Below are 23,813 nucleotides of genomic sequence, written 5' to 3' on the forward strand. Positions count from 1 at the left end.
GATGAGCGGTGATCCCTTTTCCTGTCCTGAGGCTCTCACAGTTTTATGGGGGAGGCAGACTGGTAAACACACATATTCAAGATAATCTGATTAACTGCTTTAGAAAAAGGGGGGAATGTGTACCAACCTAAATTGGGAGGACTAAAAGGTTTTGCAAAGGAGGTGATGAGGAGAAGGAGCATGCTAGCTTGGAAAGTGAAAAGTTAGAACGGGGCCAAATAGTGAAATGACTTATATGTTGGACCTTAAACTGGAGCATGAAGGAGTTTTACATTTCAGATAGAAAAAAAAGGAGCCAGGGTGAGATGTGTTCCAGGTATGCTGATTCAGATAGGTTGAAAAAATAGGCAGAAGCCAATTTTTAGAAGGCTGAAAATGAAAACATGCAGAGTGGACCTTGTACCATACACCTAAGGAACCACTGAATCTTCCTGAGGGACAGAGAAATCATTTTTTGAGAAAGCAATAAAGGAAGAAAAAACACTGTAGACAGGAGACCAATTAGGAATCTGTTGCAACATATCTAAGGTTGTGGGAATGACAATAGAAATGGTAGAGTGAATATACTAAAAACATTGTGAAGATTAATTTAAAAAAAACTTGGTGATTGGAAAGGAGGGGCAAAGAATGGAGAGGCGTGAAAAAAACATTCTGAAGTTTCCAGCCAGGAAAGTCAGATGGGGTAGCCATGTAGCCATGTGGAAATGGCTTGAAAGTTAGAAATGCCTGGTTGAAAGAAGAGTGATCTGGTCTGGCTATTGTTTAAGCTGTGAGAGTAAATGAAATTTCCAAAATAGATTTGATATATTGAATTATTTTTTAATTGAGCACTTACTATGCCATTTATTGTGGATACAAAGGACTGAACTGCTAGCCAAGCATTCCTACCCACATTTGGAGTGGGGGAAGTAGGGAAGACAAATCCCTGGAGACCAAAAAGCAGCAGCCTGTATTCATTACCTACTGCAGTATAACAAATTGTCACAAAACTTAGCAGCTAAAAAACAGCTTATTATTTCATGGTTTCTGTGGGCTAGAAATCCAGGAGTGGCTTCACTGGGAGGTTCTGGTTCAAGGTCTTGCATGAGGCTGAAATCGTGTTAGCTGAAGCCATAGTCAAATCAAGGCTCAACTGGCAAACGAGCCGCTTCCAGTTCACTCATATGACAGTGAGAAAACCACAATTCCTCAATGACTTGTGGCCAGAGACATCAGTGCCTCACCTTGTGGGCCTCTTCATTGACTGCCTAAGTGGCCTTATGACATGGTAGCTGGCTTCCCCCAGAACAAGCTATCAAAAGAGTGAGAGAGATTTCTTCTTAGTCATATCTAAGTCATGTATCCTGTCTCTTTCAATACCAGGATTCCCTAAGAAACAATGATGTTGGGCACTGAAGGCAGAAAGGGGTTCGTGGTGAAGGTCCTGGGCTTCTCTGGTCTTGCTTGGCAGATGGGGCTCAAGGTATTCGTTTCATCTACACCAAAGAAGGCAGACCAAATCGCCAGGCTTTTGTTGAATTTGAGTCAGAAGATGAAGTCAGATTGGCCTGAAAAAAAGAGAGAAACCATGGGATGCAGATATTTTGAAGTACTGAAGTCAGATAACATTGAAATGGATTGGGTGTTGAAGCATCCTGGTCCAGAGAGTCCTAACCTGACACAGCCAATGATAGCTTTGTATGTCTTAGAGGACTCCCTTTTGGATGTAGCAAGGAAGAAATTGTTCAGTTCTTCTCAGAGTTCGATATTGTGCAAAATGGGATAACATTGCCAGTGGACTTCCAGGGGAGGAGTACATGGTGGTGGGGGGAGGGGGGTGCAATAGCTGAAAAGGCTCTAAAGAAACACAAGGAAATAATAGGGCACAAGTATATTGAAATCTTTAAGAGCAGTCAAGCTTAAGTTAGAACTCACTATGATCCTCCAGAAAAGCTCATAGCCGTGCAGTGGCCAGGTCCCGATGACAGACTTGGGACTGGCGGAAGGTATTACAGTACTGGCAGGGGAGCTGGCTTGGAAAGGATGACACATGGTGCTTATGGCAGAAGCTATGGAGACTATGATGGTTATAATGGCAATAATCATGGCTATGGATTTGGATCAGATAGATTTGGAAGAGACCTCCATTATTGTTTTTCAGGAATGTCTGATCACAGGTACAGGGATGGTGGCTCTACTTTCCGGAGCACAACAGGACATGTATACATGCAGGGATTACCTTACAGAGCTACTGAGAAAGGCATTTACAGTTTTTTTTCCACTGCTCAAACCTGTGAGAGTACACATTGGAATTGGTCCTGAAGGCAGAGTTACTAGTGAGGCTGATGTTGAGTTTGCTATTCATGAAGATGCTGTGGCAGCTATGTCAAAAGACAAAGCAAATATGCAATACAGATATGTAGAGCTCTTGAATTCTGCAGCAGTAGCAAGCAGTGGTGCTTATGGTAGCCAAATGATGGGAGGCATGGGCTTGTCAAACCAGTCCAGTTAGGGTGGCCCAACTAGACAGCAGCTGAGTGATGATTGTGGAGTGATGATTGGTCAGAGCAGCGTGAGTGGATACGGCCAAATTTTACAGGAAAACTCTAGTGATTGAAATCAAACATTGCATAGGTAGCCAAGGAACAATGAACAGCAGCTATGCAGTAGTGGAAGCTGTGCATCTATGGAAGTGAATGGAATGGGAGGGATGTCTAGCATGTCCAGTATGAGTGGTGGACGGGGAATATAATTGATCCTGATCACTGACTCCTGGTCAACATTTTTTAAAGAAAAAACAAAACTTCAGTTTAACAGTTTTGCAATACAAGCTTGTGACTTAGCTTACCCTAAGGGGAAATCAGGATGGTTTTAAAGACTTCAGTTTCAGTATTTTTTAACACAAACATTCATCTAGGATGTAACAACAAAGTTTGAGTAAACTGTAGCTGTTGAACAATTTTCAGCTTTTCTCAAGGTAGTTATGTTATAGGCTGTACTTAAGCAGTAAGCGTATGTAGGTTAAAGCAGTTCAGTAATGTTAAATGTTGTTCTAATACCTACCACATTACATTGAACACTGTATGCATATTGGAAGACATGCTTTTTTTGTAAGACTCAAAATATAGGAGCTGTATCTACAATTAAAGGTGAAACACTTGGCTTGTTTGTTAATTCTAGTTTCATTTAATAACCCATAAGGCACTAAGTTTAAGCTTTTTTAAGTTAATGGAGAAAACTGAGATGCAATACTTCAGGATTTTTAGACTTAGCGTTTGTATGAAATTCTGAGGCCTTGATTTGAATCATTCATTGTATTGTGACTTTCTTTTAGGTGTATTGCACTAAGTGAAAATTGTCAAATAAATCTTCCTTTTAAAAACTTGAAAAAAAGAGAGTGAGAGAGTATTCACCCAAGACACAAGCTATTGTCTTTTTATAATCTAATCTCAGAAATGATATCCCATTATTTTTGCTGTATCCAATTTACTAGAAGCAAGTCATTAAGTCCAGCTTACCCTCAAGGGAAAGAGATTACACAAGTGTGAATGGGTGAATACCAAGAGGTGAGATCATTGGGAGCCATCTTACAGGCTGCCTAACACACAACCTAAAAAGTATGGGGATATGGAAGAAATGGAAATATCCTCATATAGATTGTGGTGGTGAATGCATAACTATGTGATTATACCAGGAATCATTGATAGTTTACTTATGGTGGATTGTATGGTATGTGAATAAAACTGTTTAAAAAATAAATAGAGGGATACAAGTGCTGGAGAAAATGTCAAGAGAGGTATGTACCTATTTCCTGTTGGTAGGGAAGTAGAATGGTGCAGCCCAGCTGGAGGGCAGTGTGGTGGTTCCACAGGAAGTTAAGAATGGTGACACCATATGGTCCTGAAACCCTATTATTGGGTATAAACTTGGAAGAACTGAGAGCAGGGACACAAATAGACATTTGCACACTGGTGTTTATGGAAGTGGTATTCATGATTTTCAATGGATGGAGGTGGCCTAAGGGTACATCAACTGATAAACGGAATGGTGACCTGTGGTGTATACATAAAATGGAATATTGAGAAGCCGCAAGAAGGAATGAAGTTATGAGGTACGCAACTAGGTGAATGGACCTTGAGGACAGTATGTTGGGTGACATAAACCAGAATTGAAAAGACAAACATTATAATACCTCAATAATATGGACTAACTATAATGTACAAACTCTTGAGAATTGAATCTGAGAACATAGATTATCAAGGGAAGGCTCATTGTAAAGGTCCTTAGATTGTAAGCTCTATAGCAGTCACATCTATTCATGAATTGTAATGGTTGTCTCTAAATTCTGAATTGCTGAGCTGTTTGTGTATAACCTGGTGGGGCCCTGGAACACATCTGTGTGACACCTGAGACTCAGAGCCAGAGTTCAGCAGCTATGAATGTCAGCATTACCCCATACAGCAACTATTTTAAAAAGCTGAAAAAAAGATCAGACTTCAGTTAGAGATATGAACAAAATGGACTTAGTTAAGACTAAGGTAAATCAGATGAAAAGGTAAATGATGATATTGTCTGTGATTTAAAGCTTCAACTTCTATGTGAGACCAAAGGAGGAGATGTTTATTTGGTGCAAAATCTATACTTTCTGTAGCACACTATATAATTTAACTTGTATGGTCAGTTTATTCAAACACCATAATTACATGGAACCTTGAATAGGGGTGAGATCTAGTTTGTTTGTACAGGTTAGTGTGAAGCCCCAATACATCACAGAGTAATTTAGGCAGAGAATAAAAAGTGCTTGCAAAACACCCTTGAGGGACTGGGGTTAAAATATGGAAATATTAAACTTGCAGAGAATAAAAAGTATTTGCAAAGCCCCCTTGAGGGACTGGGGTTAAAATGTGGAAATATTAAACTTCCCACCTGGGGAATTCCAGATATTCTTGCAAGCATTGTGGGCTACCAGTTTAGTAGGCTGAGTCTTTGATCTTGGGGCTTGACCTTATGAAGCTTGTTACTGCAAAGGAGAGGCTAGGCCTACTTGTAATTGTGCCTAAGAGTCACCCCAGAGAACCTCTTTTATTGCTCAGATGTGGTCTCTCTCTCTAAGCCAACCCTGCAAGTAAACTCACTAACTTCCCCCCGCCCCCCGCCCCCCCAAATGGAACATGATTCCCAGGGGTGTAAATCTCCCTGGCAATGTGGAACATGACTTCCAGGGATGAGCCTGGACCTGGCATCATAGGATTGGGAGACTTCTGGACCAGAAGGGGGAAGAGAAATGAAACAAAATAAAGTTTCAGTAGCTGAGAGATTTCAAATGGAGTTGAGAGGTCATTTTGGAGGTTATTCTTATGCATTGTATAGATATCCCTTTTTAATTTTTGGTGTATTAGAATAGCTAGAAGAAAACACCTGAAACCGTTGAACTGCAACCAGTATCCTTGATTCTTGAAGATGATCATATAACTATATAGCTTACATGGTGTGACTGTGTGATTGTGAAACCCTTGTGGTTCACACTCCCTTTATCCAGTCAGTGTATGGAGAGAGGAGTAGAAAAATGGGGACAAAAAGTAAATGAATAATAGGGGAGAGGAGGGGTATGAGATGTTTCAGGTGTGCTTTTTTACTTTAATTTTTATTTTTATTTTTATTTTTTGGAGTAATGAAAATGTTCAAAAATTGATTGTGGTGATGAATGTACAACTATATGATGACCCTGTGAACAAGTGATTGTACACTCTGGATAACTTTATGGTATGTGACTATATCAATAAAATTACTTTAAAAAAAGTGGGGGGGAGGATGATATGTCACAAAACCCAGGCAGAAGAGAGATTCAAGAAGGAACTGGTTAACTGGTTCACGGTCTTTATATTGGTTAAGGATACTACAGGCAAGAACAGGGTTACTGTTGACGGTTCAGTAGAAAGATAGGGTAGAAACCACATGACAGTGGATTTAAGATTAGGTAAGAGGTGAGTAAAAGAAGGAAACCATTGTAGAGAAACCCTTTTTTCAACCTATTACCAGAATATCTCCACAGGGAACTAGACATCAACCTTCCTATTCATAGGTATATAAGAATCTTCACTCTTCTTTCTTATTCAAGAGCTACAAATTCCTGAATTCTTAAAATGGGGGAGGTGTTCTTAAAACTTCTCAATCTACCATCATCCTGAAACAAAATACTAGAAGAATCAATGAGGACAGATCTTCTTTCTTTCTTTGGATTGAAAGAGAAGACAGTCACTGAGCAAGGGTTGCAAAACTGTGAGGGAGCAGGACCCTGGGCTAGTACCACTAGTAAGAATAAGAAATTACTTGGTGTCCCAAGTTATGTTCTCCTTAATCCTGCTGCTTCCTTGCAGCTCCCAAGGGGTGCTAATCTCTGACTTGAGAAACATAGTACTAAGGGCCCAGGCATCAAATTTGCTAGATCCACAGAGAATGTCCCCTAAAATATTGGATAGACAGAAGCTAGAGAAGGGGGAGTAGTTATCTAATATGTATGGAATTGTTAAGGAGGTTGAAGTTAAATATTTGAGAATAGATAGAGGTGAGGGTAGCTCGTTACTGGGATTATAATAGTGCCATATTGTAGTTGAATTTGATTGAAAGTGGTTGTTTAAAGTCATTTATGTCACCAATTAACACTACAAATATAAATAAGTTCTTGCATGAAGTACTACAAATTAAAAAAATAGAGGAGTATATGGAAAAAAACATAGCTATTGCAAACTATGGCTATAGTTAACAGTAATATTTTAAAATTGTTTCATCAATGGTAACAAACTTACTACACCAATACTATGGGTCAGTAATATGGGGGATAAAAGGTATAGGGGGATTTGTGTTTTATTTTTTAATTCTTATTTCTATTCTTGAGTAGTGAAAAAGTTCTAAAATTGATCACAGGGATTTATGCACAATTATGTTATGATACTGTGAGTCAGTGATTGTATACTTTGAATGGTTTGTGTGGTATGTGAATATATCTCAATAAAATAAAAAAAAAACGATCAAACATATAACATAGGAAGCATATAGTCCGTCAGGAATAAAAAAGAGGACATCTCTATAAATGAGATCTTACAGATGTGAAAAATATAAGAGAATATTATGAACAACTGTGATTACATTTTAAAATTTTCTTGAAATGGAAAAAAAAATGCTTGAAATACACAAGTTACTAAAATCAACACTAAAAGAAATAAAAATTTTGAATTGTCCTACTTCTAATGAGGAAATTAAATCTATAATTAAAAATCTTCCTATAAGGAACACTTTAGGGCTATATGGCTGCCTAAGTGAACTCTTCTAAGTATTTAATGAGGTAACTAGTTAAAATTTCCCGCCGAGACTTCCTGCCTTTGATTATACCCTGCATCCCTTTACATTCCAGTAAACCTGGTTATTTTTCCCATATAAGGAGCTGGCGCTGATTCTAGGCTTACCTCATGGCTCTCTCTCTCCTTCCCTTTACCACGGAGCCAGTTTAAGCTAGTTCTGCTGCCGGGTCTCCATTTTCCCTATTCCATGTTGCCTTTATGTGAAAGCTAAACTTAACCCTTTCTTACAATAGAGTTGTTATGAGGATTAAATTAGATAATAAATGGAAAGCACTCAGCCCAGCCAGCACCTGGTACTCAATAAACATTAGCTATTATTATCTGCTACACTTGCAACTAGACGATATTGGCTTGAATCAGTAGTTCTAAACCTTGCCCACACAATAGACTCCTTGGTAGAACTTTGTAAAATGCCAATGACCTGATCCCACAACCAAAGATTCTTATTCAATAGGTCCTAGTAGAACCTGGACATCTACATTTTTTTTTAAAAGCTCCCCAGTAACTTTAATGTGAAGCCCAAATATTGAGAACCACAGGTTCTATCAGGACTTGGCAAACTACAGCTGCAGGCCAAATTCGACCCCTACCTGTCTTTGTAAATAAAGTTTTACTGTAACACAACCACACCTACTTGTTTACATATCATCTATGACTACTTTCATACTACAATGGCAGTTGTGTAGTTGTGAAAGAGACCATATGACCCCCAAAGCCTAAAATATTTACTGCCTGGCCCTTTGCAGAGTTGTCAGCTCCTAGTTTAGAATGAAGTTCTTGGGCAGCCTACCACCACAGGGGGGCAGCAGAGCCTCATTACAAGATTTTAGGGACTAACAAACCTCTTGAAAATGGATCTGCAAAGCTGAACACATTAGGAATTACAGAAACATTACAGATATTTTTCTTATCTACAGACTCCTTTCTCTAGTTTTTAAACATGTGCAGGTCTACTCTGCCTTGAAAACATCTATGCTAGACCCTGCTCCCTCCTCTGTTGGCCATTCATACTAGTATGCAGCTTTTGCCTGTGGCCTTCGTTTCTTCAGCAGCGAGTCCTTTTTTGTGTGTCCAGTCTCTGACTTTGAAACTCATCTGTTCATTGAAAGTTTACTCCAAGGCATCTCCAATGACCTTCTAATTTCATTTTCTGAGTTGCTATTCTCCTTTTGTTTCTACGGGCATCCCATCCTTCTTGAAACCACCTTCTGCATGACACTCACTTTTTTAGTTTCCATCCTGTCTCTCTGGCTACTCTTTCAGTGAAGAAGCTCTTTGTTCATCTCTTATAACTTGTGTTCTCTTAATCTGCTCTGTTCAGTGTGAGCACCACCTAAGAAGTTTGGGAATCAGATTGCTAATTTACAAGGGGCATGGCCAGGGTTTAATATTAAATGGAGCCAGGTAAGAAGGAATTAATACTAACTGAAGACACCCAGGGGAGTGAATCTCCCTGGCAACGTGGAATATGACTCCCAGGGAGGAATGTAGACCTGGCACCGTGGGACGGAGAACATCTTCTTGACCAAAAGGGGGATGTGAAAGGAAATGAAATAAGCTTCAGTGGCAGAGAGATTCCAAAAGGAGCCGAGAGGTCACTCTGGTGGGCACTCTTACGCACAATTTAGACAACCCTTTTTAGGTTCTAAAGAATTGGGGTAGCTGGTGGTGGATACCTGAAACTATCAAACTACAACCCAGAACCCATGAATCTCGAAGACAATTGTATAAAAATGTAGCTTATGAGGGGTGACAATGGGATTGGGAAAGCCATAAGGACCACACTCCACTTTGTCTAGTTTATGGATGGATGAGTAGAAAAATAGGGGAAGGAAACAAACAAACAGACAAAGGTACCCAGTGTTCTTTTTTACTTTAATTGTTTTCATTTTAATTATTATTCTTGTTATTTTTGTGTGTGTGCTAATGAAGGTGTCAGGGATTGATTTAGGTGATGAATGTACAACTATGTAATGGTACTGTGAACAATCGAATGTACGATTTGTTTTGTATGACTGTGTGGTATGTGAATATATCTCAATAAAATGAAGATTAAAAAAAAATACTAACTGAAGAGGCTTAATCAAGCATCATGTCTGAAGAGCAGACGAAAGCAAGTTAAGGGGAGAGGCACAATATTCCTCAGCCTCATAATCCCAAACTTCATGACCCAGTCAACTTCGGGGGCCAGACTCAAGTATGTCTTAGGACCTTTATAGTTTCCCCTCTGCCAGGGAATACCTGCTCCATTCCTTTCTTCTGGATAACACAGGAACCTATAGGATGCTCCATTTCATACTAAACCCTGACCATGCCCCTTTTGTGTCTTGATTGTGGCAATCAAGAAATTGACCCACACATATTCAGTCAATTTAATTTTCAACAAAGATGCCAGAGCATTTCAATGGGTAAAAGAAAGTCTTTTCAATGAATGGTGCTCTAACACCTGGAAAACACAGGTGGAAAAGAAATTAACTTGGCCCCTACCTCACACCATATATAAAAATTAATCTGTGAGGGTAAAAGCTAAAATTACAATGTGTTCCAAAGAAAACATAGGAGAATGTGTTTATAACCTTGGGCTAAGCCCAGATTTCTTTAAAAGGACACAAAAGGCACTAACCATAAAAGAAAAAAAATGACAAATTGAACTTCATCAAAAACTAAAATCTTCTGCTTATCGAAAACCACCATTGAAAAATAAAAAGGAAAGCCACAAACTGGTAAAAAATATTTGCAATACATATAACTGAATAAGTATTTGCACCCAGAACTCATAAATAACTCCTATAAATCAACAATAAAAAGATAGACATGTTAAAGAGTAAGAAAACTCTTGAAGAGCCATATGTGAATGGACAACAAGTACAAGAAAAGATACTCAATATCATTAGTCATTAGGGAAATGTGAATTAAAACCACAATGAGATATAATTTCATACCCACTTAAATAACAAATTATAAAGTACTGGTAACACTAAAAGTTGTAGAAGATATGGAGCACCTGGAACCTGGGTGGGGGGTGGAGTATAAAACAGCACAACCACTTTGGAAAATTATTTGGCAGGTTTTTTTTAATTCATTTTTATTGAGATATTTTCACACACCACACAGTCATCCATGGTGCACAATCAACTGTTCACAGCACCATCACACAGTTGTGCATCTACCACTCCATCACTGAACATTTTCCTTACACGAGAAAGAATAAAAATAAGAATAAAAAATAAAAGTAAAAAAGAACACCCAAATCATCCCCCCCCATCCCACCCTACTCTTCATTTAGTTTCTGTCCCCATTCTTCTACTCATCCATCCATACACTAGATAAAGGGGGTGTGATCTACAAGGTTTTTACCATCACACTGTCACCCCTTGTAACCAACATAGTTATACAATCATCCTCAAGTGTCAAGGCTACTGGGTTGGAGTTTGATAGTTTCAGGTATTTCCTTCTAGCTATTCCAATACATTAAAACCTAAAAAGGGATATCTATATAGTTCATAAGAATATCCACTAGAGTGACCTCTCAACTCCACTTGAAATCTCCCAGACACTGAAACTCTATTTTGTTTCATTTTGCATCCCCTCTTGGTCAAGAAGATGTTCTCAATCCCATGACGCCAGGTCAAGCAAGATTCATCCCCAGGAGTCATATCCTGTGTTGCCAGGGAGTTCACACCCCTGGGGGTCAGGTTCTTCATAGCAGGGAGGGCAGTAAGTTCACCTGCCTAGTTCGGTTAGTTAGAGAGGGTCACACCTGAGCAACAAAGAGGCACTCAGGGAGAGACTCTTAGGCACTATTATAAGCAGGTTTAGCCTCTCCTTTGCAGTAACAAGCTTCATAGGGGAAAGCCCCAAGTTAGAGGGCCCAGCATACTAAACTGTCAGTCAATGCTTGTGAGAACATCAGCAACAAACCAGGTGAGGAAGTCTAACACTTCCACATTTCCCCCCAGCTCCTCTGGGGGACCCTGCATATATATTTTTATTTTCTTTGGCAATTTTTTATAAACTTAAACTATATCTAACCTATGACTCAGCAATTCCACTGCTAGAGAAATGAAAACATATATACACAAAAAGACTTACATAGCAGTGTTCATAGCAACTTTATTCATAATAACCCCAAACTGGAAACAACTCAAATATCCATCAACAGGATTAAAAAATTGTGGTTGTATTCATACAATACTAAGCAATATAAAAAGAACAAAATATCAGTAGACACAACAACATAGATGAATCTCATAAACATTATTTTGAACTAAAGAAATAAGTCAGAAAAGAGTATATGCCATGTAATCCCATTTATATGACATTCAATATCAGGCAAAACTAATCTATGGTGACAGAAACGAAAACAGTGGTTGCCTATGGGGAGTTGGAATTAACCGGAAGGGGAAGGTGCAAAGGAACTTTTGGTGGTGATGGAAATTGTGGCAGTGACCACTTGAGTATAGACATCCTCCTCTTCCTTTTTTCTCTTTCTCTATTTTTTTCTAGAAACCAAAAAGAGAAAAAAAAGGATAAAAACACAAGATAACTATTACAAAGACACAAATATTTAAATTAAAGTTAAGATGGTTAGAGAATATCAAGAACAGTATTTTTTACTTTAAAAAGTTACATATAATTTTGATGCCAAGTTCAACTTACCAGTTTTTTTCTTTTTTGGTAAGTGATTGTTTTTCGTCCTGTTTAAGGAATCTTTGTGTGCTACAAGGTTGCAAAGATTTTCTCCTATATTTCCTCCTAGAATCTTTACGGTGCTAGTTTTTGTCTTTAGGTCTATGATGCATTGCGAATTAATATTTGTGTATGGAGGGAGGCAGGGTAGAGGTTCAATTTATTTTCCCACCAATAGCCAGTTGTCTCAGCACCATTTTTTGAAAAGGCTTTCCTGTACCCATGGAATTACCTTGGTAGTTTGTCAAAATGAATTAACTGCATAAATGTGGGCCTATTTTTAATCTATTCTGTTTCATTGATTTTTCTTAACTATCTGTATTATTGTAAATAGTGTCATATGTTTTTCCTATCCTGCAGTCATCATGATGACTTCCCATGTATTCTTTTTGTTGTTCCGTAGAGTGGATTTTCATGTAGAATATGTGTTAAGGTTCCAGTTCTGTTATTTTTACCATGTGGGTAATTATGCATCCCTGTGCTATTTATTAAAATGAACATTATTTCCCTGCTTATCTGTAATTCCATCTGTTATTAAACAGGTTTCTATATATCCCTATTTCTTGGGAATAGAAATAGAGATTTTTGTGCCTAAACCATGTCATTTTGGTTAGAATAGCTAATTTTTTTCTTTATTGAGATATAATTTAAGAACAATAAAATTTACCTATTTTAAGTGATGAATTTTGACAACTGTGTACAGTCATGTAACCACCACTACCACAATCAAGACACTGAACAGTTCCATCATCCCAAAAAGTTCCTTTGTGTTCCTTTACAGTTAATTCCCCCCGTCCCCCACACACACACCTTGTCTGAGACAGCCACTGATAAGCTTTCTATCACTATGGTTTGCCTTTTCTAGAATTTAATATAAATGGAATGATACAATATGTATTCATGTGGTCTTTTGTGTCTGGCCTCTTTCACTTAATATAATACTTTGGAGATTTATCCATGTTGTTGCATGAATCAGCAGTTTGTTCCCTTTTTATTACTTTTTATTCCATTGTGTAGATATACTAAAATTTGTTTATTCACCAATTTGATGAAACTTAGATTGTTTAAGCTTTTGACGATAATGAATAAAGCTGCTCTGAAAATATGTATACCAGTCTTTGTGTGGACAGATGCTTTCATTCCTCTTGCATAAATATTGAAGAGTGGAATGGCTGGTGTATCCATCAGGGTTCTCTAGAGAGATCGAACCTACATATATATATGAATTGCATCACTTAAGATATTTGCATCCTACTGTATATATATATATATATACACCTCAATAAAATAAACAAAATTTAAAACTACATTTACGGAATTGCAACTAGAAATGGCCAAATCTTGATAATTGCAAAATATTTTAACACACCTCTCTCAGATCAAACAGACAACAATTGGTAAGCATGTAAATAATTTGAACACCAAAATGTTCAATATAGAATCCAATGTCCAATAGTTAGTGGACACACTTTTCTTCAAGCACAAATGGAACACATACAAAAGCAGTTTATGTACTAGATCACAAAACTAGTCTCAAGAAACTTCAAAGAATTATATTAGACCATGTGCTGGTTTGGATATATTAGGTCCCCCAAATAGCCACGTTTCAATCCAATCTTGTGGGATATTTGGATTAGGTTGTTTCCATGGAGATGTGACTCACCCAACTGCAGGTGATACTTTTGATTAGATTATTTTCATGGAGGGGTGGCCCTGCCCATTCAGCCTGGGTCCTGATTAATTTACTGGAGTCCTTTAGAAAGAGCCATCACAGGCCCAGATTTTTGCTGATGCCTTGAGATGCTGGCCCAGAATTTGCTCTGGAGAAGCTAAGAGAGGTAAATATCCCAGGATATGCTAAGCCAGGACACACAGACGATAGATGCTCGGAAGCCGACAGAGTTACTGCTGACGTTCTGGAGATGCTAGCCCAAAGTTTGCTCCAGAGAAGCTAAGAGAGACAAGCCCAGAAACATTTAGGAGAAAGACATTTTTGAAACCAGACACCAGCCACGTGCCTTCCCAGCTGACAGTGGTGTTCCAGATGCCATCAGCCATTCTTCAGTGAAGGTATCCTCTTGTTGATGCCTTAGTTTGGACCCTTTTTTGCCTTAAGACTGTAAATTTGTAACTGAATAACCCCCTGGAAAAGGGTATAGAATGGGAGTGATGAAGAAATACTCATCACCTCCCTGTGGTACTCCTTTAGAAGTCTCCATGAAGGCCTTCTAAGTTATTGAAGGTTTTATTCAGAACCCTCTGCTCCCAGTTTCAAAGTGATGAAGTTGCATTCTAAATTCTAAATTGCTGGCTAAGTTATGCTGTGGTAACAAACAACTCTCAAATCTCAGTGGTTTAAAACAATAAAAGTTTATTTCTCCCTCACATTACATGTCTCATACAGGTTGGCTCTGCTCCATACAGTCACACAGAGAATGAGTCTGACAGATGATCCACTACTTTGCAGCTATACCATCTGGAATGCATAGCCTGCTCAGTCACCAGAGTAGCAGAAGAGAGAAGTGGAGAATCTTGCATGGGTTTTTCATGATCTCACCCCAGAAATGGCACACACTCCTTTTATTCATTTTTCATTGGCTAGAGTTAGTCACGTAGCTTCGCCTAACTGCAAGGGGGTCTGGCAATGTAGGGCATTCCAAATGGAATATTTGGAGAGCCTTACTGTCTCTGCCACAACTGGAAAGCTGGTTTCAATACATTCTCACAAACCAAAACTAATCTTCGCCTTCAAACAAACTCTTGGTGATGGTGGAGGTAGTGAGCTGCCTGTCCCCCCATTCAGAGAGAACAATGGTTGTCAGGGGGGTATCTCCTGGGAGGGATGGCCATGCTTGGCTCTCTCAGAGGAGTCATTCAATGGCCTCATCCTACTCTGTACAGCGTCCAGCCCTACAGTTATCAGGGTTGTTTTCTTACTAGTTTAAAAGAGATCTCTGCCATCTGGAGAACCTCGAGTTCGTGTGTGTGTGTGTGTGTGTGTGTGTGTGTGATCCAAGATCCATCAGACAAAATGATGCCAAAGGACTTATTGCTCCATTGATGGTGAGGGTTTTCACATGGTTAGAAACTTCTGGTTACTTTCATTTCCTTTCCATCTCAGTAGCCCTGGTGGGAATGTGGTTCATGTCATAAAGATTTGTAAGGGCTTTGTTCTGAGGTATAAGTCCCCATTAAAAAGCCCTACCACCCCTACCAAGCATGACCTTGGAAGGAGACACTGAGGTGAGCCTCAGGGATCAGGCAGCATAATGGCTGGAAGACAGGGAGAAACAGCCAAACTCAAGAGGACACTTTAGTTTGAATTTGGGGAGGACAGAATATTTAGGTCCTTTGCCTTCATCATTGGTTTCCTTTCTTTGCTACCATACCCTCTCTGTTTCAGTCCTACTTCAAAAAGGATTTCCCCTTAATTCCATGGTGTTGTCCATTTTCTTTTAACAATTCTGAAGAAATATCCCTGGCTTAAGTGGATGAATAAAGGCAGCTTGTCTCAATACACCTGAAAACCCATGTAGAGCATACAGAATGTAGACAGTGGATGGAATCAATGTCCTTGGCTTTTTTCTTTCTTTAGATGTCAAAGGTTGGGGTGGAGGGGGGGAGTATAGGAGGAAAGTGCTCAGGGAAGAACAAGGTAGTGTTGCCATGTAGTAGGCTGGAAGAAGAAAAGGCAAGAAAACGGCATCCCTGTATTTCTTTGAGTAGGAGGCTCTCGGGATCCATATGCTGCTCACATTTCTCTGCAGAGCTCCAGCCAACCCCTGGCATCATGTGCCTTTACCTTTGGAGATATATCTTAGCAATTGTATCCTTAGTCCTCCTGAGCTTCTTCGTCTATGAAAAAATCCAGCATGGTGAATATAAGCTTCATTTGGTAAGTACCAAAAACTTGAGTGGAGCTAATTTTCAACCACTAAATAGGAAAATAGATAGATAGATGCCAGTGGTTATGTCTCATATATATGAAACACTCTAGAATCATTGCAAATGTACTGACAAAAGAGCAGTGAAATCCTACAGTGATATTTTTAACTAAACATAAAAAAAAGTAATATGATTCAATCATTTATTTTCTTTAAGAAAAGGTCATTTACATTTTGTCAATTGCCCAGTCAGGAAGGGTGAAAGAAGAAATTTGAAATAACTGTAAATTATAATAGAGAGGAACAGATGAAAAAAGGGAAAATTTCCAGGGGTGAACAGGGCAGCATTAGACCTAGGGGGCAATTGGAAGTTTGATGTCTAATTGGTGGTAGTAACTAAGAGATCCATCTAGCAGAGGAGTATGGAATGGAGGTGATCAAAGTTCTACCATCTCATGCAGCTCTTCTTCAGAAACCCCATGAGGGTCTTTTAGGGTGTTGAAGGAATCAGTCAAAACCAACCTTCAACAACTTGATTCAGTTACATTTCAAATCCTTTGGTTTAAAACAGCTACTATCCACCAGCCCTTGAAATATTAATAGGATTTAAATAGGGGCAGGAAGAAGACAAGGTATCAAGTACAGAGAGGAGAATATGCAGGAAACTCTGGAGGCTCATGCTGACCAACAGGACCAGCGGGTAATGAGGACTTACTAGCCACTCCCTCACCAGACACTAGCATGGGAGATGCTGTCCTTCCCTTTTGCACATGAAGAGACTGAGACTCAGGGCCCTGAAATAACTTCCCACAAGTGTACAACAGCTGCAAATGGAGAAGCACCATCCAACAGTCGTGCTGAAGCTTTGGAGTCTACTTTTTTTCCTAAAATGCTTCAGACCACCTAGATTAAAGGAAAAGGTACCTGTAGGGAAGTGGTTCCTAAATGTGTAGGTGGTCAAAATTCAGTAAATACAGGACTTTAGAATTGCAGCACTGTGTATAAATTCCTTGAGGACAGAAACTAGGCAATGGTTCTCAGCATCTATCACAGCACCTAGCAGAGTTAGAAGACTTTCACCAACCTGATAATGGTAGGAGATATTTGATGGGGGCATGGTGTGGCAGGAAAACTCTTACATTAGCATAGGACCTTCCTATAGACATCCCACACAAAATTGAAAGGGCTCCACTTCCCTCAATGCAGGGCCCAAGAGCTGTGCTAGAAGCTACTGAGTGTTCTTAACATGTGGTAGGAACAGCAGGGAACTGAGCATAGACACTCTGCCTTCCTGGTGACTGGCATCCTGGGACTTGGCCCAGCCAGTTCTAAAAGGGGAATCTGCCCTGCAATTGTCTCCAGAGGATCTGAACATGAACCTCAGAGCTAACACTTATCCTATCCTCAGGAGGAAGAAAAGAGAATTCTGTTGCAGCAACATCAGGAGCAAATCAAATCTGAAAACAAGAAACATCTGGAGACCTTCAAGAAAATACAGAAAAACTCTCCTCTACTCCAACACACCAACTACAAATTCCTGGCTGGAATTATTCCCCAGGAAAAGAGTGAGTACAAGGGAGGGAGTGGTCAGACTGGGAGAAGGTCAAATGGTATTTTAATGGGGGAAAGTGAAAGTGGGTAAAAAGGGAAAAGGCACTGATATCCAAGGAAAAGCCATGCTATGGAATTTGGTGCAGGATAAAATCCTGAGTGCATTTTCCTCTCATCTTCCTCTACCTTTAATGACTAAAAGGGAGGAGCAGTCCATAGGGACCCTGTAAAGGAGCCATCCCCTAGTAAAGCTTCTTCATGGCAGGCTCCCAGAGAGAAGACAAGATGGGAAAGAGTCAGAGGGAGCCATTAGAAAAAGAACTGGGTAAAGGGAAAGGAGGGCAGTGTGGGCATTGTGTCCCAGTATACTAGACTGCAAGGACGGTTGGATTTACAAAGGTCCTTGGAGAGCCTCTAATCCAGGTCTGGTTGATGATACCTGAGATAATTTTGAAGGTCAAGGCCAGGCTAAGATCATTTGCCTTTGATATGGGGCAGCTTTCCACATCAGAGAGAGCTTTGCCCTCCATAAAGTCATCTCTTCCTCACCTCCTACAGACTTCCAAAGTATTGATCAAATAAAACAGACTCACAACTTCTGATTAGATATTAACCTGTAATCTGGACCATATATGCTCCCCAGGGGAGGAAATATGAATTTGTCATAGGCATTAGCATTAAAGGGAAGTCCTGGAAGGACAATTCTAATCTAGGAACTCTTCACCACCCTGAAGCACTAAAGTGTGGAGAGCCGTCTCCCGGGACGGGCATAGCGCATGCGCTGTAAACCTGCTCCAAAGTCCCCCCGCCCATCGAGTGGTGCCAAGATGGCGCCCACATCCTGCTTCCGGCTTCTGATGTATGTAACCACCCGCTGTATTCACCAATCATGCTTGTGTGCGTGGCGTTAGCCCATTGGATACACGCAAGGTTTATAAGAAAGTTCCCGGGCAAAGCTCGGAGAGACAGCCCACAAGGAGCCGTACCTGACGGCCGCATCGAGGTTGTTCTCCCCCGAGGTGTCTCGCCCCGGGTGGAACCTGTAAAGATGATGTTTGCCTAGTCCCATTAAAAGTTTATCTGCTTTACCACCGCGAGTCCTGAGTGATCACAAGTGCTCCGGGTAAGACGTTGTCCGCACCCTCTCTCCCCTTATTTCTCTGGTCCCCATCGCCGGCCGACCGAGGACTCGAGGCGGGGCGGAGAGAGCGCCGGACACTAAAGGTCCCCATATCTCCCCCCAGAACTGCTTACGGTGGGGATTTCCTCAGTGCACCGTCCTCGTGGAAGTGACCTCTTGAGCACCCTGCAGTCTCTGTTCCATGCATCCTCAGAACCTGAGCTGAAGTATATCACAGTGCTGGTCCATCTGTCAGATCCTGACCCTGAATGGCTCAGCCAAACAGTGGCCAATATTTCAAGTCTCTTCAAACAACATATTGAGGCCCAGAAGCTACTCGTGATCCATGGTCTTCTCAATGATTCTCTCCCAGAAGATCTGAATAACACCAATCACTTCTCATCCTGTGAAGCACTTTATTTCAGGCAGAAAGCAGATTATGCCCTCCTCATGAACTTTGCTAGCAACCTCTCTGATTACTTTCTGATGATAGGAGATGATGTTCATTTTGCTCCCAAATTTGTTTACGCCATCTATTGGGCACTATCAGCCTGGAAAGAAATACATTGGGTGACCCTGGAGTTCTCCAGCCTGAGCTTCTCTGGGAAAGTTTTCCACACGAGTGACCTCTCCCACCTGACCTTATTCTTCTTCCTCTTCCCTAAGGAAACACATACTGACTTGCTTCTCTCAAATTTTGGTTTTCTCTTAGGCCAGAGAGCTCCAATTAGACTCATTCCCAAACTTTTCTACTCTCAGGACAATTATTCCACTTCTGAGGACACATGTAATCAAAAGGAAGAGGGAAAAGAAGAAGAGGATCTTGGTAAACCCAACAACCCTCCTGCGAAGATCAATACTAACATGATGTTGAGACAATTTCACCCCCCAGAAAATACCTATATTCTGGATGAAAGTTACTTCATGACAGAAGTTGCCACTCCAGTCAACAAGTTAATTTTGATTTTCAATCAGCCACTCAAGGTGATCCGGGTACAGGTGCTAACAGGCATTGGTAAGCAGGCATTACATCGAGTGGAACAGGGGCAGGTAAAACTGGGCTATGAGCCTATTAAGGAGAAAATAGGCTGCACCCTCTATACCCTGCTGGGACCACTTGTGAAAGGGAACTTGGATCAGAAGGTGTTTTATTTTATTTTATTTTATTTTTTTTTTGAAAAGGAAAACAATTTATTAAAAAAAAATACCTACATTGTAAGAAGCACGTACACGTATTAACTCATTTAACCCTTAACAACAATCCTATATGGTGGTTTTTATTATTCCTTTAAAGATGCGGACTCTTGGCTTAGAAAAATTCACTAATTTGCCTAAGGTCGTGCAATTAGCAAGAGCTGAGGGAAGGATTCAAACCCAGGTGTGCATTTATTCTGCTTTTCCATCTCTGCAGGATTCCAATCAATGACTAAATAATCAGCAGTTCGGCAGACAACAGGAAAAACATCCTGTTTTTCCTTCAAATTAGAGAGAGTCTGATAATGACTAGGATATGTAGAGGGTGATTAAGGTAGCATGTATAAAATCCACCCTCAGCAATGCCAGAAATATGCAACATGGCCGCCAGGGCTGATGCAACAACAGCTTAAGTTACCCTCAGCCTTCTTTACGGAAGTAGTTCGCGCCAAAAGTGCTAGTTCGCGCCAAAAGTGCTAACCTTACATCTGCCATCTACCCTAGCAACAGCAGCCACCAATCCTAGACCGCCACGAGCCCTTGCTAGCCACTTCCCCTTCTCCTAGAGTATATATGCTCTGCCTCTTCAATAAAATTTTGCAGCTTGATCAGAAACCTGTCTTGCTGTCGTTCCTCGCGTCTCTTGTCCCATACCATTCCTCCCTCACAGGATTCGGAGTCTCCGTTGAACGTCCCGCGGGCCGGGACAAGGATAGATCACATCTTTACCAGAAAATGGGATTTCGAAAAGCAAAGAAATCTGTCATTTAATTAGTAATAAAAAAGTACAAATTCAAAATACTATTTTTTTGCCCAGCAATTCGAAAAGCTTAAGAAAGGATGAAAGTGGGCTGGGGGAAGCTTTTAAGCCTGTCATAAAATACACAGATTTTAATACAGGTGTAGGGATGAGGAAATCTCAACCCTTTTAGTGGATATATTTTTTTTTCCCCAGATAAACACACTTTACTAAGGGAGTTTCTAAAGAATGTCCTTACAAAAGAAAGGTAATACCAGAAGGAAGATTTGATGTAGAAGAATGAATGGTGGGTGAAATAAATTGGTTAAAATGTAAACAAATTTAAACCCTTTCTGTGTAATATGTTATAATGATAATGTTCTAGCTTGTGTAATTTTTTTTATCATCATTTTATTGAGATATATTCACATACCACGCAGTCATACAAAACAAGAAGGTGTTTTATAAAGAAGATTTTGTGGGGGCAGTGAGATGTGTACAACTGCTGGTGACAGCCACTCAGGAGTCTAAAGTATGTATTAGAAAGATCAAAATCTGAATTAAGTCTGAGGAAGGGTAGGTATAAAGGACCAATGTGGATTCTGGAATGATCAGGTTTACAGATAGATTCAACACAGTTGACAAGGAATTAAAGTTTTTTCTTCCCTTGGTCAGGACCATCACCTTCATAGTCATTCTAGGGTACTTGCTATAGATGACACACACAGACTCATGAGGGGCATAAAGAGAAGACCCATCTGAGTCCCAACAGCTAGAGAGAGAAACACATTCACCAACATCTTCCCCAGTTTTTTCTCCACACAGGTCTTCCTTCCATCCTAGGATCTTCTCCTGAGGTAGATATTACTTTACCTAATATGAGGAATGGCCTGAAACATGAATGTGAGGATAGATCTGGCATTTACCTTGATGCAAGGTCTAATCCTCCAAAAGGGCAAGCATTGGACCTCGCTAGAACAAGAGTTGTGGAGCTGATAGCCTATGCATTGACTTTCAACTGTCCATGAATTCCGTGGAAATAGATGCAAAGCTGTATGTATTTTCATATCTACATTTTTCTAAGGAGAAGATCCATAACTTTCATCAGGGTGGCTAACTGGTAAGCATGCCTACTGTATTTAGCACTTCAAATTAAGAAATTGAGAGTATACATTAACTGATTCCTTCATTTGTTCACCCAGAAATACTTATTTAGTGAGTCCTCTTTGTTGGGCCCTATACAAGGTAGTAAAGATTCTTAAATGTATAAAACATTGTTGGTGCTGGCAAGAGGTTAATAGCAACAACAAATGCTTAATATTCAAAATGATAAATATCAAATGTGGATAAATTTAAAGCAATCCCAATAAAATTCCAAATGAGTTTTAGTTTCCTTTACATTTGACATTTACCTGTAGAAACAAAAATGAGAATATCCAAGAACATCCTAAAAGAGTAACAAGGTGAAAACAGTTATAAATTCATCACTAATAGAACCAAATGCCTACCTAATAACCATTCTCCCATTCTCTTAGTAACTAAACTATAGGCCAGATGGAATTGATTTTTTATGTATAGTGTGGATTAGGGCTCATGACTTTTTATACCAAATAGGAAACTAATTGACACAGCAACACTGACTGAAAGGATCAGCCTTTCCCCACTGTACAGCAATGCCACCTTTGTCATAAATCAGATGATCTTATACACAAGGATCCATTTCTGACTCTACTCTGTTCTATTAGTCTACTTATTGATCTTTATGTCAATAATGAACTGTTTTTTTCCCAATTCAAAGGAACAATAATTGAGCTGATGTTTAATGCAACATGGTTGAGAAGTGTTCCTCCCCACATCTATGTATTCAATTCCCTCCACCCACCCCAGAATTGATGCCATGCTAAGTTTCTTCTAGGTTGGGAAACTATCTTATGTTTCATTAGTTTCCTACAATTATGGAATCCACAATAGTGTAGTGGTATAGTGGTAGGCTTTTACTGAAGCTCAGAATCTTAGAAAGTGGCAGGTAACAGAGTGATGGCCACAGCTAATGGAACATTTGCTTCATTTCTCATGTTAAGATAGCCTTGCTGCTTTCCATCGTGCTGCTGCTGGACTGGTCTGGTCTATCCTCCGGTCATGAGCTTTTCAGAATATTCAGAATAAATAGCAGTGACATCATAATCTTCACTCACAAACTTTGATGTCTGACTTATAATCAGCTGTGTCCTTAGAGGCTTTTTCCTAAAAACTGGAGGTGGTTGATTCCACATCAGTAAAGAATTGAAAAGCCTTATGACCTGCAAGGCCAACAGTGTCTGACTCTGTGACCTCAGTGGCTTTGTACTCAAAGCTGGGTAGGCTATTTTCTCACTTTCTTGATTATGTCCTTTGATGCAAAAAAGTATTTAATTTGATGAAATCAACTTTATCTATTGTTTCTTTTGTTGCTCATGCTTTTGGTGTCATATATAAGAATCCATTACAGAATCACAGGTTATGAAGATTTGCCCCTATACTATCTTCTAAGACTTTAGTGGTTTTAGCTCTTATATTTAGGTCATTGATTAATTTTTTGTAGAAAGTGTGAGATAGTGGTCCAATTTCATTCTTTTGCATGTGGATATCCAGTTTTCCAGCACTGTTTGTTGAAGAGACTATTCTTTCCCCATTGCAGGTACTTGGCACCATTGTCTAAAATCAATTGATCTTAGTTGTAAGAGTCTATTTCTGAACTTTCAATTCTATTTCATTTGTCTATATGCCTATCCTTATACCAGAACAATGCTGACATATTATTACTGTAGCTTAATAATAAGTTTTGAAATTGGCACGTGGGTCCCCAATTTTGATTTACTTTTTCAAAATTGTTTTGGCTGTTTGGAGTCCCTTGCAACTCCTGTGGAATCTGAGGATTCACTTTTTAATTTCTGGGGAAAAAAAAAGGCTGTTGGGGTTTTGATAGGTAATGATTTGAATCTGTAGACTGCTTTAGGAAGTACTGATATCTTAACAATATTAAACCTTCCAACCCATGAACCTGGGATGTCATTCCATCATTTATGTCTTCTTTAATTTCTTTCAGCAGGGTTTTGTAGTTTCCAGTGTACAAGTCTTTCATTTCTTTGGTTAAATTTATCCCTAGATATTTTACTCTTTTGCAAGCAATTATAAATGGAATTGTTTGCTTATTATCCTCTTTCAATGTTCACTGCCAGTGTATAGAAAAACAGTTGATTTGTGTGTCTTGATCTTATACCATGAAACTTTGCTGAATTCATTTCTCAACTCTATTAACT

General features: G+C 39.6%; 1 protein-coding gene and 1 pseudogene across 1 annotated transcript; both read left to right on the plus strand.

Annotated features, from left to right (window-relative positions):
- Window positions 1-1,378: 1,378 nt before the first annotated feature.
- LOC119515894 lies at window positions 1,379-2,596 on the plus strand (annotated as a pseudogene).
- A 12,649-nt stretch (window positions 2,597-15,245) lies between these two features.
- On the plus strand, window positions 15,246-21,073 carry LOC119511674 (alpha-1,3-mannosyl-glycoprotein 4-beta-N-acetylglucosaminyltransferase-like protein MGAT4E). Its single transcript, XM_037806184.1, has 4 exons — window positions 15,246-15,269; window positions 17,319-17,475; window positions 18,706-19,724; window positions 20,972-21,073. The coding sequence occupies exons 1-4, from the start codon at window positions 15,246-15,248 to the stop codon at window positions 21,071-21,073; spliced, it is 1,302 nt and encodes a 433-aa protein (XP_037662112.1).
- Window positions 21,074-23,813: the final 2,740 nt, after the last annotated feature.

This window comes from Choloepus didactylus, chromosome 2 (genome assembly GCF_015220235.1).
Source record: "Choloepus didactylus isolate mChoDid1 chromosome 2, mChoDid1.pri, whole genome shotgun sequence".
In the NCBI taxonomy this organism is placed as follows: domain Eukaryota; kingdom Metazoa; phylum Chordata; class Mammalia; order Pilosa; family Megalonychidae; genus Choloepus; species Choloepus didactylus.